Here is a 14,420-nt window from a genome sequence, read left to right as displayed (position 1 = left end):
TTCTGAACTCCAAAACTGTAAGGTAGTAAAAGTTTAGTTGTCTTGTAGCATTGTTTGGTAGTTTGTTACAGCAGCAATAGTAAACTAATAACACAATGTAAAGCTAGAATATTAAGGTACCGATTGTGAGGTCAAAGAGACGTATCTATCTATATTTAGCATAGAATGGATTGGGTAAGATAGAATGGACAATGTGTATGCTACTTTCTCAGAAATCTATTGCAAGACCTTGGCACATGCTGTTCTATAAAGCCAGCTTTTGAAAAAGGTCCTCAATGACTTTTATGGTTAAATCCCATCCTCATTCAACTCACCCAAATCAGCATTTGGTATAGTGGATCCGTCGCTGCTCCTTGCCTTGGATTCATGGACACCAATCTTAATTCTATTGCTATTTCATGGGCCACTACTTCTCAATTCATTCAGTACTTCCTCCCATGACTCCCAACTGCCAAAGTTGACTCCCGGGGCTTGCCAATCCTCAGCTGAAATTATCTAATCGAATGGTTTTAAGTGCCATCTATACACTGATGATTCGGAAACATAAGTGCTCAGCCTGATAAGTTTTTTCTTATGTACCACGAAGTCTACACATACGCAGTCCAAGGGCTGGTGCAATACTACAAGCAGAAAGCATGTGTTTTTCGGCCACACCTTACTTGTCTGTAGCTTTTGTCCTCATAGTACACAATGTATCATCTAAACTATAGGAATGTACCTGACTTCCAGGAAGGAAGGAGAAAGAAGAGCAATCCTTGAAGAGAAAAAGCCACTGGAGACTGTCCCCTTTTTAAAAGCTTTTCCAGAATCCACACTGATGTCTTCTGCCTACGTCTTATTAGCCACGATTATGAAATATAGTCTTCCTATAAACCCAAGGAAACCTGAGAAGTAGAAATGATTTTTTTTTTTAAACTATGTGCCTGGAGATAATCTGGATTCTATTTATAAGGGACAAGGAATATTGTGATGACTAAATACTACTTGCCATAGAAAGCAAGAATTGTCCTATATCAAATAATATGAAGAGCCCCATTTTATGACCCACTTGCAAATACACCAGAAAGCAGTACCTAAAAACATGATAAAATGCTCTTACATTGCAAGGGCACCTGGGTGGCTCAGTCAGTTGAGTGTTCAACTCCTGGTTTCAGCTCAGGTCATGATCTCATGGGTTGTGAGACTGAGCTCTGTGTGGGGCTCTGTGCTCAGCAGGGAGTCTGCTTGAAAGAGTCTCTCCCTCTGTCCCTCCCCCAGCTCACGTGCACACTTTCAAAATAAACACTTTTTTTTAATTTTATTTATTGGAGAGAGAGAGCGCACGGGGGGGGGGGGAGGGTCAGAGGGAGAAGCAGACTCCCTGCCGAGCAGGGAGCCCGATGCAGGACTCGATCCCAGGACTCCAGGATCATGACCCGAGCCGAAGGCAGTCGCTCAACCGACTGAGCCATCCAGGCGCCCACAGATAATTTTTAAAAATGCTCTTACAGGGGCACCTGGGTGGCTCAGTCAGTTAAGTGTCTGCCTTTGGCTCAGATCATGATCCCAGGATCCTGGGATCAATCCCCACATTGGGCTCCCTGCTCCACGGGGAACCTACTTCTCCCCCTCCCTCTACCTGCTTGCTGCTTCCCCTGCTCTGTCAAATAAATAAAATCTTTTTTTAAAATGCTCTTACATTGCCAAATAAAGTTCCAAATATCTCATATAATTCAATGAAGACATATATATGGGGAAGTCTTTAGATGTGAACCATAATGAAAACACCATTATATGAAATGAGTATAATATTGCAAAAATTTTAGAGTATCTTTAAAGCAACTAAAACTTTGTAAAACAAAACCACCACAAAAAATATAGGTGCTAGCTACTTTCCTTGAGAAGGAAACACACAGAAAGGCAATTGCATTTATGTCATTTATTTCAATATGACCTCCAGGAAGAATTCTCTTGTGTACAGTAAGTGAAGAGCAATACCTGAAAGCTTCCCCAAATTCCTCTCATTCATACTTCATTCCTTCAGTGAGTATTTTGTGTCTCTTAAGGGATGTGTATTTACCAAAAATCATTCCCACATTTTTACATTCATTCAGCTTCTTTCCAGGGTGGGTTTTCACATGTAGAGTAAGATGTATAAGATGGATACATCATTTCCCATGTATCCTACAACCATTATTTCTCTCCAGTGTGGATTATTTTTACTAAAGGTCAAAAGCCAAAAAATAAACACATACACACATAAAGGCATAACCATTATTTCTAATACTCATAACATTTTCTGAGATTACTAAAGAATGTTAACATATGGGGCTCTGTTGTCCCACATATCTTACCATCATAAGGTTTCTCTTCACTGCGTGTTGTGACTTACCCATTAACACCTGAACAATTTTCAACATTTCTTACGTTCATGAGTCTCCTTGCATATGAAGCAATCAAGAATTTCTAGAAGCTTTCCCATATTTCTTAACATATATAGAAATCTCTCCACTGTTTTTTAAATGCTGAGTTCTTAAAAGATACAAGAAACAACTGTAGGTCTTCCTGGATCCTTGACATTTGTAGGGTTTTATACCAGTATGAAGTCTCATGTGGGTATTAAGGCCTTAGCACTACGGTTTCACCACGTTCCTTACATACAGATGATCCATCCCTAGGATGAGTTACCGTGTACTATCAAAGCATGTGGTCATATTTTAAGGCTGTATCTCATTCTTACCTTCACATCACTTTTACAGTAGTTTATTTATTTATAAGTAATTTATTTATTTATAAGTAATCTCTATGCCCAAAATGGGGCTCGAACTCACAGCCCTGAGATCAAGAGTCACCTGCTCTACCAACTGAGCCAGCCAGTTTCTAAATCTACAGTAATTTTAGATATGTAAAATTAATGTTTAGAGCAACAACAAAAAGGCTCTCCCACATACCTTATAACTGGAAGGTTCTCTCAAGTGCGAGTTCTTACACATTCTGTAAAGTATGAACAATTACTGCTCTCCCATATACCTTATATGAATGGGAATTCTGCCCCAGAAAGTTCCTATCATGGTAAGGATGCAAAATGAGTAAAGCTTTCTCACACATTCTTTACTTTCCTAAGGTACTTTATCCAGATGAGTTTAGATGTGAATACTAACATCCGAAGAACATTTACAGGTTTTTTCACATGCCTTAGTTCTTAAATGTTTAGCAAGTGCCGAAGATTGAGTGAAGTTTTTCCCACATTCCTTACATTCATATGGTTTCTCTCCAGTGTGAGTTCGCATGTGAATATTAAGGCATGTGGAGTATCTAAAGGCTTTCCCACATTCTTTACATTTGTAGGGCTTTTCTCCAGTATGCGTTCGCATGTGCATATTAAGATTTGTAGAACGAGCAAAAGCTTTCCCACATTCTTTACACGCATAGGCCTTCTCTCCAGTGTGAGTTCTTAAATGTGTGGTAAGGCCTGAAGACTGAGTGAAAGCTTTCCCACACTGCTTGCATTCATATGGCTTCTCTCCAGTGTGTGTCCTTACATGCTGATTGAGCATTGAAGAATTATTAAAGGCTTTCCCACATTCCTTACATACATAGGGTTTCTCTCCAGTGTGTGTTCGCACGTGTAAGACAAGTCCTGAGGAACGAGTGAACGTTTTCCCACACTCCTTACATAAATATGGCTTTTCTCCGCTGTGAATTCTTACATGTTTTGTAAGGTATGAAGAGTGAATAAAAGCTTTTCCACATTCCTTACATTCATATGGTTTTTCTCCAGTGTGAATTCGCATGTGTAAAATAAGTCCTGTCGATCGAGTAAAGGCTTTCCCACATTCCATGCATACATAGGGCCTTTTTCCACTGTGAATTCTTCTATGATCTGTAAGGTATGAGGAATGAGGGAAGGCTTTCCCACATTCTTTATATTCATATGGTTTTTCTCCAGTGTGGTGTCTCATGTGTACCTTAAGGGATGACTGATCAACAAAAGTTCTCTGACAGTCTTTGCATTCACACACTTTCCCTCGTGTCTGAGTTTCCTTCTGCCCAGTAAGATTTGAAAGCTGACAAAGGGCTTTATCATGTTGAACACTCTCGGAAGTTTTCTCCCCAACAGGGATTTCCTTGAGCAAAGTACAAATAAAGTTCTTTTTAAAGGCTTTCCCATTCTGATTACCCTTAGAAGTTTTCTGTCTACTGTGAGTCATAAATGAGTGCCCACTGAATGCTCTTCCATACAGGTGAGAGCCATATTGCTTTGCTCCAGCATTGCTTCTCTCCTGTTGATTAAGGTTTAAGTGATAACTAAAGACTTTTCCACACGCACTATAACAGAATTTCTCCCTCATCACAATTTTTATGCATTAGAAACATCATCATAATTGAAGTGTTTTTTCCATTTCCATTTAAGTGTACAGAGTTCCTGCCCTGTTTTTAGTTGTTTTAAGTTGAACAGACTCTGAGGCTAGGGCCCTGAATTATATTCTACTTTCACAGAGTATCTTCTGGTAATTATTCATACTAAATCATTTAAAACCTAAATTATTCTGACTAAATCCCAGTGCATCAAAAACTGGACATCTGAGTTATATTTATGTGGATCTCTGAGGAGAAATGGGTTTGAAGTAGGTTTAGAGTGCTCCTCAAATTCTTGATATTCAAAGAATCTCTTCACAGATTGTGCTTTCTTTGGGTAAGTGACATTTATTTCATATAATTCACATGGATTTTGTACTTCTGGTCCAGGTGTGGAAGAAAGGAATTACTTTTGGAGATCTTACCAATTGGATTCCATTTGATGTTTTTTCCAAAGAAATATCTTGAAGGGATGTGGAACCTTTGGTTTTGAGCTGCAAATCCAATTCTGAAAAAAAGTGGAAAAATTTAGTTTTGGAGAAAAATCGTGGGATAAAATTGTTTAAAAGCATATGGCACAGAGAATGACACCACAAAATATGGTGAAGTAGGGAACTCCAGGACTCCTTCCCACCAGAAAACAACTAACAAGCTTACAAAAACTATCAAAATCAACTATTACAGAACTTTAGAACCTAGTCAAAAACTTATAACCACCAAGGGAACACTTATGGAAGAGAGAAGCAACTATAGTTCACCAAGAGAGTGCTGAGGCATTTTAATTACCCACCTACCACAACCCCCTTCAGATCACCGGCAGCCATGTAGACCACAGGATGCATCCCTGAGCAAGTTACAAGTGCTGAAAGGAGCACTATGGACTTTGCTGAAGAACTGCCATTGTGTTTCCATCTGTCTGGCAGCTTCCTCGAGTATCACCGCTGCAAGGGTGTGCCTTTATCTCACCCAACTCAGAGTTCCCAGGAGCAAGGCAGCATCTCAGACAACTACTGATGAAAGTGTCTAAAGGCAAAGTGTTGCCTACAGCAGTCCAAGGAAAGGAAAAGCATTTGGGACAAACAAAAGACAGCCTGAAGAGCCTTAGAAGGAACAGACTGGGAATGCTGATATGTGTGTAAATAAAAGTTCGAGTGTTTACCAGGGAATCAAGAAGTCCACAAGCACACTGGGGACTGGATGCATGCTGAGAAAGGCTGGAGAGGACTCAAAACTTTCACCTCTGGCTGACCTTCAGCCAGGAATGGAAGGCTAAGGAAGAGTTGTAGATGGTCTAGCTAAACACTGAAGGAGTGGACCAACACACAGCCAATCAACAAAAACTAAAAGAATAGTTTAGTTTTCTTTTCTTGGCTCCAGTATTTAAGGAATTTCTGTCACTCTAAGGTGACCACTAAACTAACAGAACACAGATTTCAGGGACTGCACTAAAAAGAAGGCAGAATATACAAAAACAATTTATAAAAGCCACTAAATAAACACCAACAATACACAACAAGCAGCAACAACAAACCCAGGGAGGGGGTGAATCAGATTTTCAAACTGCCACATTATGGTATCTAAAATGTACATTTCCAACTAAAACATATGAGGTATGCAATGGAACAATGAAAAATTAATACAAATTGTTCCTGAAAGCCAAAGCACTGGACTTACTAATAAGTTTAAATCAATCTGTTTCAACACATCCAAAAAGCTAACAGAAACCATGGACAAAGAATTAAAGGAAACTAGAAGAATTATGTCTCACTTAAGAGACTGTCAAGTAAGAGACAGAAATTACAAAAAAGAACCAAATAAATTCTGGAGCCAAGGGGCAGCTGGGTGGCCCAGGTCATGATCCCAGGGTCCTGGGATCGAGCCCTGCATCAAGCTCCCTGCTCAGCGGGGAGCCTGCTTCTCCCTCTCCCTTTGCCACTCCCCCTGCTTGTGCTCTTTCTCTCTCTCTGTGTCAAATAAATAAAATCTTTTTTAAAAAATTCTGGAGCCAAAAAGTACAATATCAGAAATGTGTGGTACAGGCAAAAGGACAGACATATACATGAATAGAAGAGAGAATCCAGGAAAAAAAACCATACATCTAGAATCAATATATTCTCAACAAGCATGCCATGACCATCCAATGGGGGAAAGAACAGTCTCTTCAACACACACACAGTGCTAGGATAACTGGATATTTCTATGCAGAAGAATCAAATGGGACACCTACTTCACGCCATATATACAAATTCACTCAAAACGGATCAAAAACCCAATGTAAAGGCTAAACCTATAAAAACTCTTAGAAGAACACAAGGGTGGAAACCTTCAGAATGTTGGATTTAACAGTGTCCAGTCTATCTATTCTTAGATATGATATCAAAAGCATCAAAGAAAACAAAGATAAACTGGACCCCACTGCAATTAAAAATGTACATCAAAGAACACTATCAAAAAAGCAAAAGGAGTGATTAACATAACAATAAAATTTTTTTTAAAAAAGCAAAAGGATAACCCCAAAAATGGGAGGAAATATTTGCAAATCATCCATGTGATATGGGTCCACTATTAGAGTACTGAAAGAACGCCTATGCTTCAGCAACAACAAAACAAACGACCCAAGGTAAAACCTGGGCAAAGAACTTGAACCAGCATTTCTCCAAAGACATGGAAATGGTCAACAAGCACACAAAAAGATGTCCAACATCATTTGTTTTAGGGAAATGCAAATCAAAACCACAGTAAGATACCGCTTCATACCTGCTAGGATGGTTACTAGTAAAAAGAAAAAAAAAAAAAAAAAAAAGGAAGGGGGGAGGGAGGAAGGAAGGAAGAAGTGATGGCAAGGAGGCAAAGTCACTTCTACACTGCTAGAGGGAATCTAATATGGTACAGCTTCTGTCTAAAACAGTTTGGTAATCCTTAACAAGTTAAACAAAATGACCATATGCCCTCACAATTCTATTCCTAGGTAGTAAGTTATAGTCATGAAACTGAATTCTGTATGATTCTATTTGATATGTACAGAATAGGCAAACCTGTAGATTAGAAAGTAGATTAGTGGCTGCAGGGAGTGGGGATAGAGCTGAAAGGGGGCTGACTGCTTAATGGTTACAGGGTTTCCTTTTCAAGTGATGAAAATATTTTGGAACTAAAAAGAGCTGATGGTTGCACAACACTGTGAATGTCCTTAATACCAATAAATCATACCCACTAAAATGGTTAATTTTTGTGTATTTTATCTCTAAAAAAACATATGGCACATACTTATGTCTAAATATGCATGAAACAAGATAGAAGGTTGAAACAAAAGGGAAATTGGACTACACAGAGTTTGGCTTGTTAGGAGTTTGGCAATGATAAGGGTATGGTGTCGAAACTGTAGGCAATGTACAAAGCTTAATACTCTGGAAAACTAAGGCTGACCATAAACAAAAAAACACTGATAGAATCAGGAAAACAAGATAGAAAGTACTGCAAAATGAGCTATCTCCAGGTAATGAAATTTTCAATTGAGTCAGACAGATCTTTCTGGGAGAACAGGAAAAGGTTGAGATCAATGGAAATTTAAAGGTAAAGAGAGTTGAAGGTTCCTAAGCAAACTCAAAAACCAAATTACTTCAGCCTTCTCAGAAAAAGAGTATACCTTTGAAAGTCTGCCAAGTGGCATTTCCAAATGTACAGCACCTTACCCAGGCATGAACTTACCCTGCAGAATTCCTCTCCCTCCTGTCCTCAGCTCTTCTGCTCCTCCCATTGAAGAGTTGAGATCAGGTTTGCATGATTCGCATCCTGCTTACAGGAAAAATATATAAAATGGACCTTGCAAGACATGAAACACAGCTCTTTGGATAGGAACCAACACTTTAGCTTCAGGGTTTCTGTAGACAATGAAGTCTCACTTTACAAACAGCAAAATAATCACACAAAATTTTAAATCGATGCAATAAAACTATTCTAAAAGGAACAAAAATATAAGTACATTCTTTCTTTGTCCTCAAATGACTAGAGAGCTCTAAGACCTGAAAATCATGTCCAGCCTCTACACACATTTAAAGTCCTAAGGTTTTCAGTCCCTAAAAGGAATAAAGTCATTTATTTAGACAGATCTTCATTTTCACAGGGAATCCTCTAGATAGTAAGGCCCCTGAGGTCAGGGATTATGTCTGTCTTGTTTACCACACTATTCTCATTTGACAGGAAAGATACTTAAGAAACATTCATTTCATAACATTCATAACATTCATGAAGAAATGATTCCAGCCTTACCTAGTATAATGAGATTCTGGTAGTTCTCCAGCATCACATCTCTGTAGAGATCTCTCTGTGTTTGATCCAACAAAGTCCACTCCTCCTGGGTAAAGTTCACAGCCACATCCTCGAAGGTCACTAAGTGCTAAACCATCAAATACATGCTGGCTTCAGCTAACCACCATCTTCTTTGAGGTTCTCAGGAAGATGCATGAGGGACTGAGGAAGGTAGACCAGAAGCCTATAGTACTCCTGGGCCCAGACCTCTTCTCTAGCTACAGATGCTGCCTGGTGGTCACAGCCAGTCACATGGACTTACCAGCATCACTGACATGTGACTACATTTATGTTATCACAACTTGACTGTGGGCTATTCGTGCTTTATTTCTCTTCTATTTATAGGCTGTAGTTAGCACTGAACACAATGCAAACACTGTAAAATCTTCTAACAGATGAATTATTTCCACAGTAACACACACATTCCATGAGATTAGATACCTTCATATCATTCCTCGGTATCTATCATACCACTCAACAAAACGATAAGCCAACAAGCATGACTGAGGATCAGAAAGAATTAATGAATACTGAGATAAAAGAATCATATAATCTTGAGGATTATATGATTACTAATCATATATGATCACTAATCTTGAGGATTAGTGTAATCCCTATATATTCTGAGATGGCATGAGTCCTGGAGAAATTGACCTGAGACTCATTCCTTAAGCAGAGTCATTAATTGCTATAAGAAGCCTGGGGACATTACAAGGAGAAATGACTACCCAATAAATAAGCCTGACATTCTGCAGAAAGGTCAACTTTCCACTTACCTGAGAAGAATCCATCAGTAACCCAGCCACCATCCTTGCCTCCTCAATTTTCCCCTCATGAAGACAGTAAGGGTCCCAAGAAAGATGACCTCAGAGAGAAGAATGCCATGAACTCTGAAGCCAATCCAATTCCAATAATCACATGCTTATAAGCTATTCCACACCATGCACAGAACATACCACAAACACACTAATTCCATAAACTGGCAAAGTGTTCTGAGTTACCTGTAGCAAGAAAATGGTTTTCCGGATCTTGCTACCCATGAGGAACAGGTTAAATATTCCAATTTAGAGTTACACAAATTACAGTACAGAGAGGCAGTTGTTTGACACCACAGAATTCATGAACATGTTACCCCCACAAAAAGCACACACCCCTTCCTGCCTCCCAAATCCCAGGAACCTGACTTATACATGCTCTGCTCTTTTCAGTCGCTCTTATATGGCCTACTGCATGATCACTCAGCCCCTGAGCACTGAGCACTGGATCTGCCATTTGTGACGGAACTATATGAAAAGAAGTCAACAAGGACTCACCACACACCTGATTCACATCAAGGGCTGCCATCCTGTGAATCTGATAGTGAGAATTTCCAAAATATTCCATTTCTTGCTCAGAAGACCACTTCAGAGAAGCTTTTGAGTTTAAATTAAGAGGTTGATCTCAATTGCTCTTTGACTACTGGAGTGTCTGGGTAACCGGTTCACAATACCATCATTAAGCAATAGACATTTTTCCTCAATCATCAAACATCACTCTTTAGCCATCTCTGTGCAGACAAAACATGTGACAGCCATTAAAAACTGTCGAATATCCTACCATGCAAATATTAATACCAATCTCTATTTACTGAACACTGTTAGTAGCTCTACAAATATTAACTCCTTCAGTTGCCCTAACAACCCTCCAAATTGGGTATTAATAACTGTCATTTAATAACTGAGAAAATGGAGGTTCACACAGTATTAATAACTGTCTCAAATCACCCATTAGGAAAGGTAAGCCAGGCAGACACATGTTGGTATGGCAAGAGCCTTATCTCCTGTGGTGGTTGTTATTCCTCAGATGACCACAATTGAGTCCACATCCTCTGAGAGGCATAATGGAAATGAGAAATACAAAAGAGTTTATGAAATGAGAAGTCCCCCTGAGCACCCCCTGCTGGAACTTGGTTGGATTTGGAACCTTTGCCTCCTTCTGTCTCATTCCTTCATTCAGTCAGCAAATATTTAGTAAGGGCCTTCCTTCTGCCAGGCCAGGTATTAGGCAACGAGAAGGGAACAGTTCTTAGGGATCTCACAGTTCAATCAGGCAATGCAGGTAATAAACAGATAATTATCAGTTGGTGATGAGCAGTAGAGTTAAAGAATCAATCCCATTAAAGTATAAGGAGTACTGCACATATACAAATATATTCCTGATACAGAAACAGGGCTAGTTAAAGGTAGGATAAAGACAGAATAGGGAAATAATCACTTCAGAGGACTGTGATAACTGATACCTTACTTACTTAAAAAGTAGTGTGCAAAGTTTGACCTAAAGACATCCAAACTTGAAATATCATAATTTTACAAAAACTCAAAATACACTTATGTTAGCCACTCCAACAGCTTCTGAATCATGTCATTGGGTTTTTTGTTTTTTAAAAAAGATATTATTTATTTATTTGTCAGAGAGAGAGAGAGCACAAGCAGGGGGAGTCGCAGGCAGAGAGAGAAGGGGGCTCCCTGCGAGCAAGGAGCCCAATTTGGGACTTGATCCCAGGACTCCTGGATCATGACCTGAGCTGAAGACAGAGGCTTAACCGAATGAGCAACCCAGGTGTCCCGTGTTTTTTTTTTAATGTTGAAACTGAAGGCTTTCCATATTATCTCATAGTTAACCACAAAGACTAATATACAAATATATCATGCACCTTTTCACCTTTTCTTATTACTGATCAGTTCTACTGTTTTCCATCATTAGTTTTATTTTTATTCATTCAGTACATTTTCTTCTACTTCTATATTTCTTGCTCAACCTTATGAAGTAGCATGCTTAGATCCATTAATCAAACTTCTTTTTTTTTAAAGATTTTATTTATTTATTTGAGAGAGAGAGAATGAGATAGAGAGCACGAGAGGGAAGAGGGTCAGAGGGAGAAGCAGACTCCCCGCCGAGCAGGGAGCCCGATGCGGGACTCGATCCCCGGACTCCAGGATCATGACCTGAGCCGAAGGCAGTCGCTTAACTAACTGAGCCACCCAGGCGCCCTCAAACTTCTTTTATTAAATTATAGCATACTTACAACTAAGGGAGGCAATCATGAAAAAAGTCTCAATGAGGAATTAAGAAATGAACAGCCCCTTACAACCATCATTCAAGTTGAGAAATAGAATATATCCAAATCCAGCATCACAGACACATTCCTTGTCTCTTTCCCAAATCACTCACTCCATGCCTCCCAACCACAACCACTAACCTGACACTTTACTCTAGAGTCTTCTGCCTGTTTTCGAATTTTAAAGAGTATCAAACAGCACGCACTCTTTTATGTCTGGCTTCTTTCATTAGACATTATGTTTGTGAAGTTCATCTAAGTTGTTGCAACTGTGCTCCTTCCTTTTACTAAAGAGTGTGCCACAAAAAATATATGCCACAATTCATCCACCGGTCCCTTGATCTACTTTGGGTTATTTCCAATTTAGGGATATTTCAAATAATGATGTTACAAATAAATAAGGACGCCTGGGTGGCTCTGTCAGTTAAGCGTCCACCTTTGGCTCAGGTCATGATCCCACAGTCCTGGGATTGAGTCCTGCTTCAGGCTCCCTGCTCAGCGGGAAGCCCACTTTTCCCTCCGCTTGCTGCTCCCGTTTGTGCTCACTGTCTTCCAAATAAATAAATAAATAAATAAAATCTTCAGAAAAAGAAAAAAATGATGTTACAAATACTGTTTATGTTCAATTGGTGGACGTGTGTGTGTTACTGGTAAGTTAGTTGATACACTTTAAAACACCTGGCACTGTCACTTTTTCTTTTTTTAAAGATTTTATTTATTTGACAGAGAGACAGTGAGCGAGGGAACACAAGCAGGGGGAGTGGGAGACGGAGAAGCAAGCTTGCCGCTGAGCAGGGAGCCCCATGTGGGGCTTGATACCTGGACCCTGGGATCATGACCTGAGCCGAAGGCAGACGCTTAACGACTGAGCCACCCAGGCGCCCCGGCACTGTCACTCTTTTTAGTTTTACTTTTAGACATTTAGTGTGTGCAGTAGTATACACTGTGGTTTTTATTCGCAAATCTCTGGTTGCTAATGAAGCACTTTTTCATGTATTTGTTGTCCATCTGCATTTGTTCTTTTATTGAAGAGCCTATCGAAACCTCTTGTTCATTTTTCACTTTGGGTATTAATTTGTAGGAGTTATTACACAACTCCTTTGTTGTTACATGTGAGGCAATTAACCAAGTACTAAAGGTCGAATATCATGCCTGCAAATTATTTTAATCTCCTTACCTTCAAAGAGCTCATCATAAACATTTAACTATACACATGCTGAGAGTTGGATAAAGAGGTCCACTACGCATGCAAAATACTAACAAATGGTCAATGTGCAACAAGGTAACACCTGAATAATACATCAAACTTCAATAACGGGTGCCCACAGCCAGAGCATTTCCGTCCAGTGCTCACCAGAACGTTCTGCCCGCAATCGCCAGGTCAGCGAGAAGAGGGTACTGCGGCCGTTTTCCACCACTGCGTACACGTTTCTCCTCTGGAGAAAGGGCACAGTGTTTGTTCTGGCAGCTTTTGAAGGAGGCGCACACCGGACGGAGAAAGGGTCCTGCCTCCACCGGGGACCCTGAGCCACGGCCACGACCCCCACCCGCGCTGACGGAGCCGACAGACGCTCTCGGAGGGACCGGGTCGGCCGCAGTCCCTCGGGCGCCTTCTACCCGCGGGGAGGAAGCGCCGCGATTCCCGACCAGCCCAGGACGTTCGGAACCCCCGGGGCTGAGTGCCCAGCAGGAGGCCAACGGAGTGGAAAACTTACCTCCCACGCAGGGCGGAGCGGGAAGTGAGAGGTTATCTGAAGAGCACTTCCGCTTCCGGTTTCCGCCACGAGGTCAGCGTAAGGGGCGGAGCCTCCGGAGCATCTAGGTCGGATTGCGGATTGCGGATGGCGGCCTCTTCTTCCAGACGTCCGGGGAGGCGGTTGGACCTCGATCCAGAGCAGGCTGTCCACACCGACCCGGCCGGAGAGCCGAGAGGAGCGCAGGGGACCGAGTTGGAAGAGGGACAGACGCGGTGGGCTGGGTTTGCCTCCGGGTTCCGGGCCAAAGAAGTTCATCAAGTGCCTTTCTACTAGTCTCTCCATGTTGGTTCAGCTCCACGTAGCGCTATGCATATTTATAAAGATAATCCTGCTAGTCCACAAAATGAACTCCTAGGTCATTCAGTCCTCTTTTTAGACCTTTAGTCTTGTTTGAGATAGAATTCTCATAGCATATAATTAACCCGTTTAAAATGTACCATGCAGTGGCTTTTAGTATAGTCGAAGCTGTGTATCCATCACCACAATCAATTTTGGTACATTTTCATAATCACAAAAGGAAACCCAGTACCCTCTTAGCTATAATACCCACCTGAACCCAAGCCCAAGGCAACAACTAATCTACTTTTTGTCTCTAGGAATTTGCCTATTCTCACATTTCATGTAAACAAAATATTACAATATGTGGTCTTTGTGTCTGGCTTCTTTGACTTACATAACGTTTTCAAGGTTCACCCATGTTGTAGCATGTACCAGTACTTCATTTCTTTTTCTTACTAAATAATATTCCACTGTATGGGTGTATCACAATTTATCCATTCATTAGTTGATGGACATTGGGTTACTTCCCCTTTTTTGACTATTATAAATAACATGGGATATTTTTTGAACAGCGATCAGAGGAAAATTCATATTCTTAAACGTTTATATCCTGAAAAATGAGACAATAATATATATCAAGCTAA

General features: G+C 40.5%; 1 protein-coding gene across 7 annotated transcripts; it reads right to left on the bottom strand.

Annotated features, from left to right (window-relative positions):
• Positions 1 to 1,903: 1,903 nt before the first annotated feature.
• On the bottom strand, positions 1,904 to 13,456 carry ZNF846 (zinc finger protein 846). Of its 7 annotated transcripts, none has more exons than XM_088017393.1 (7): positions 13,095 to 13,456; positions 9,957 to 10,189; positions 9,420 to 9,508; positions 8,605 to 8,731; positions 8,044 to 8,130; positions 4,764 to 4,846; positions 1,904 to 4,262 (listed from the first exon to the last, which is right to left on the bottom strand). In XM_088017393.1, the coding sequence occupies exons 2-7, from the start codon at positions 10,024 to 10,026 to the stop codon at positions 3,123 to 3,125; spliced, it is 1,596 nt and encodes a 531-aa protein (XP_087873519.1). In that variant the 5' UTR covers positions 10,027 to 10,189; positions 13,095 to 13,456; the 3' UTR covers positions 1,904 to 3,122. The 7 variants fall into 7 exon arrangements, with proteins under 7 accessions (XP_087873519.1, XP_087873534.1, XP_087873526.1 ...); XM_088017408.1 differs by having other exon boundaries at positions 1,904 to 4,106; XM_088017400.1 differs by having other exon boundaries at positions 8,044 to 8,127.
• Between the last annotated feature and the right edge of the window lie 964 nt (positions 13,457 to 14,420).

This window comes from Eumetopias jubatus, unplaced genomic scaffold (genome assembly GCF_037043125.1).
Source record: "Eumetopias jubatus isolate StellerSeaLion01/CBP00866 unplaced genomic scaffold, mEumJub1_p1.0 scaffold_1, whole genome shotgun sequence".
Classification (NCBI taxonomy): domain Eukaryota; kingdom Metazoa; phylum Chordata; class Mammalia; order Carnivora; family Otariidae; genus Eumetopias; species Eumetopias jubatus.
Note: the sequence above shows the minus strand (reverse complement) of the source record. Positions and strands in the feature narration are given on the sequence as shown.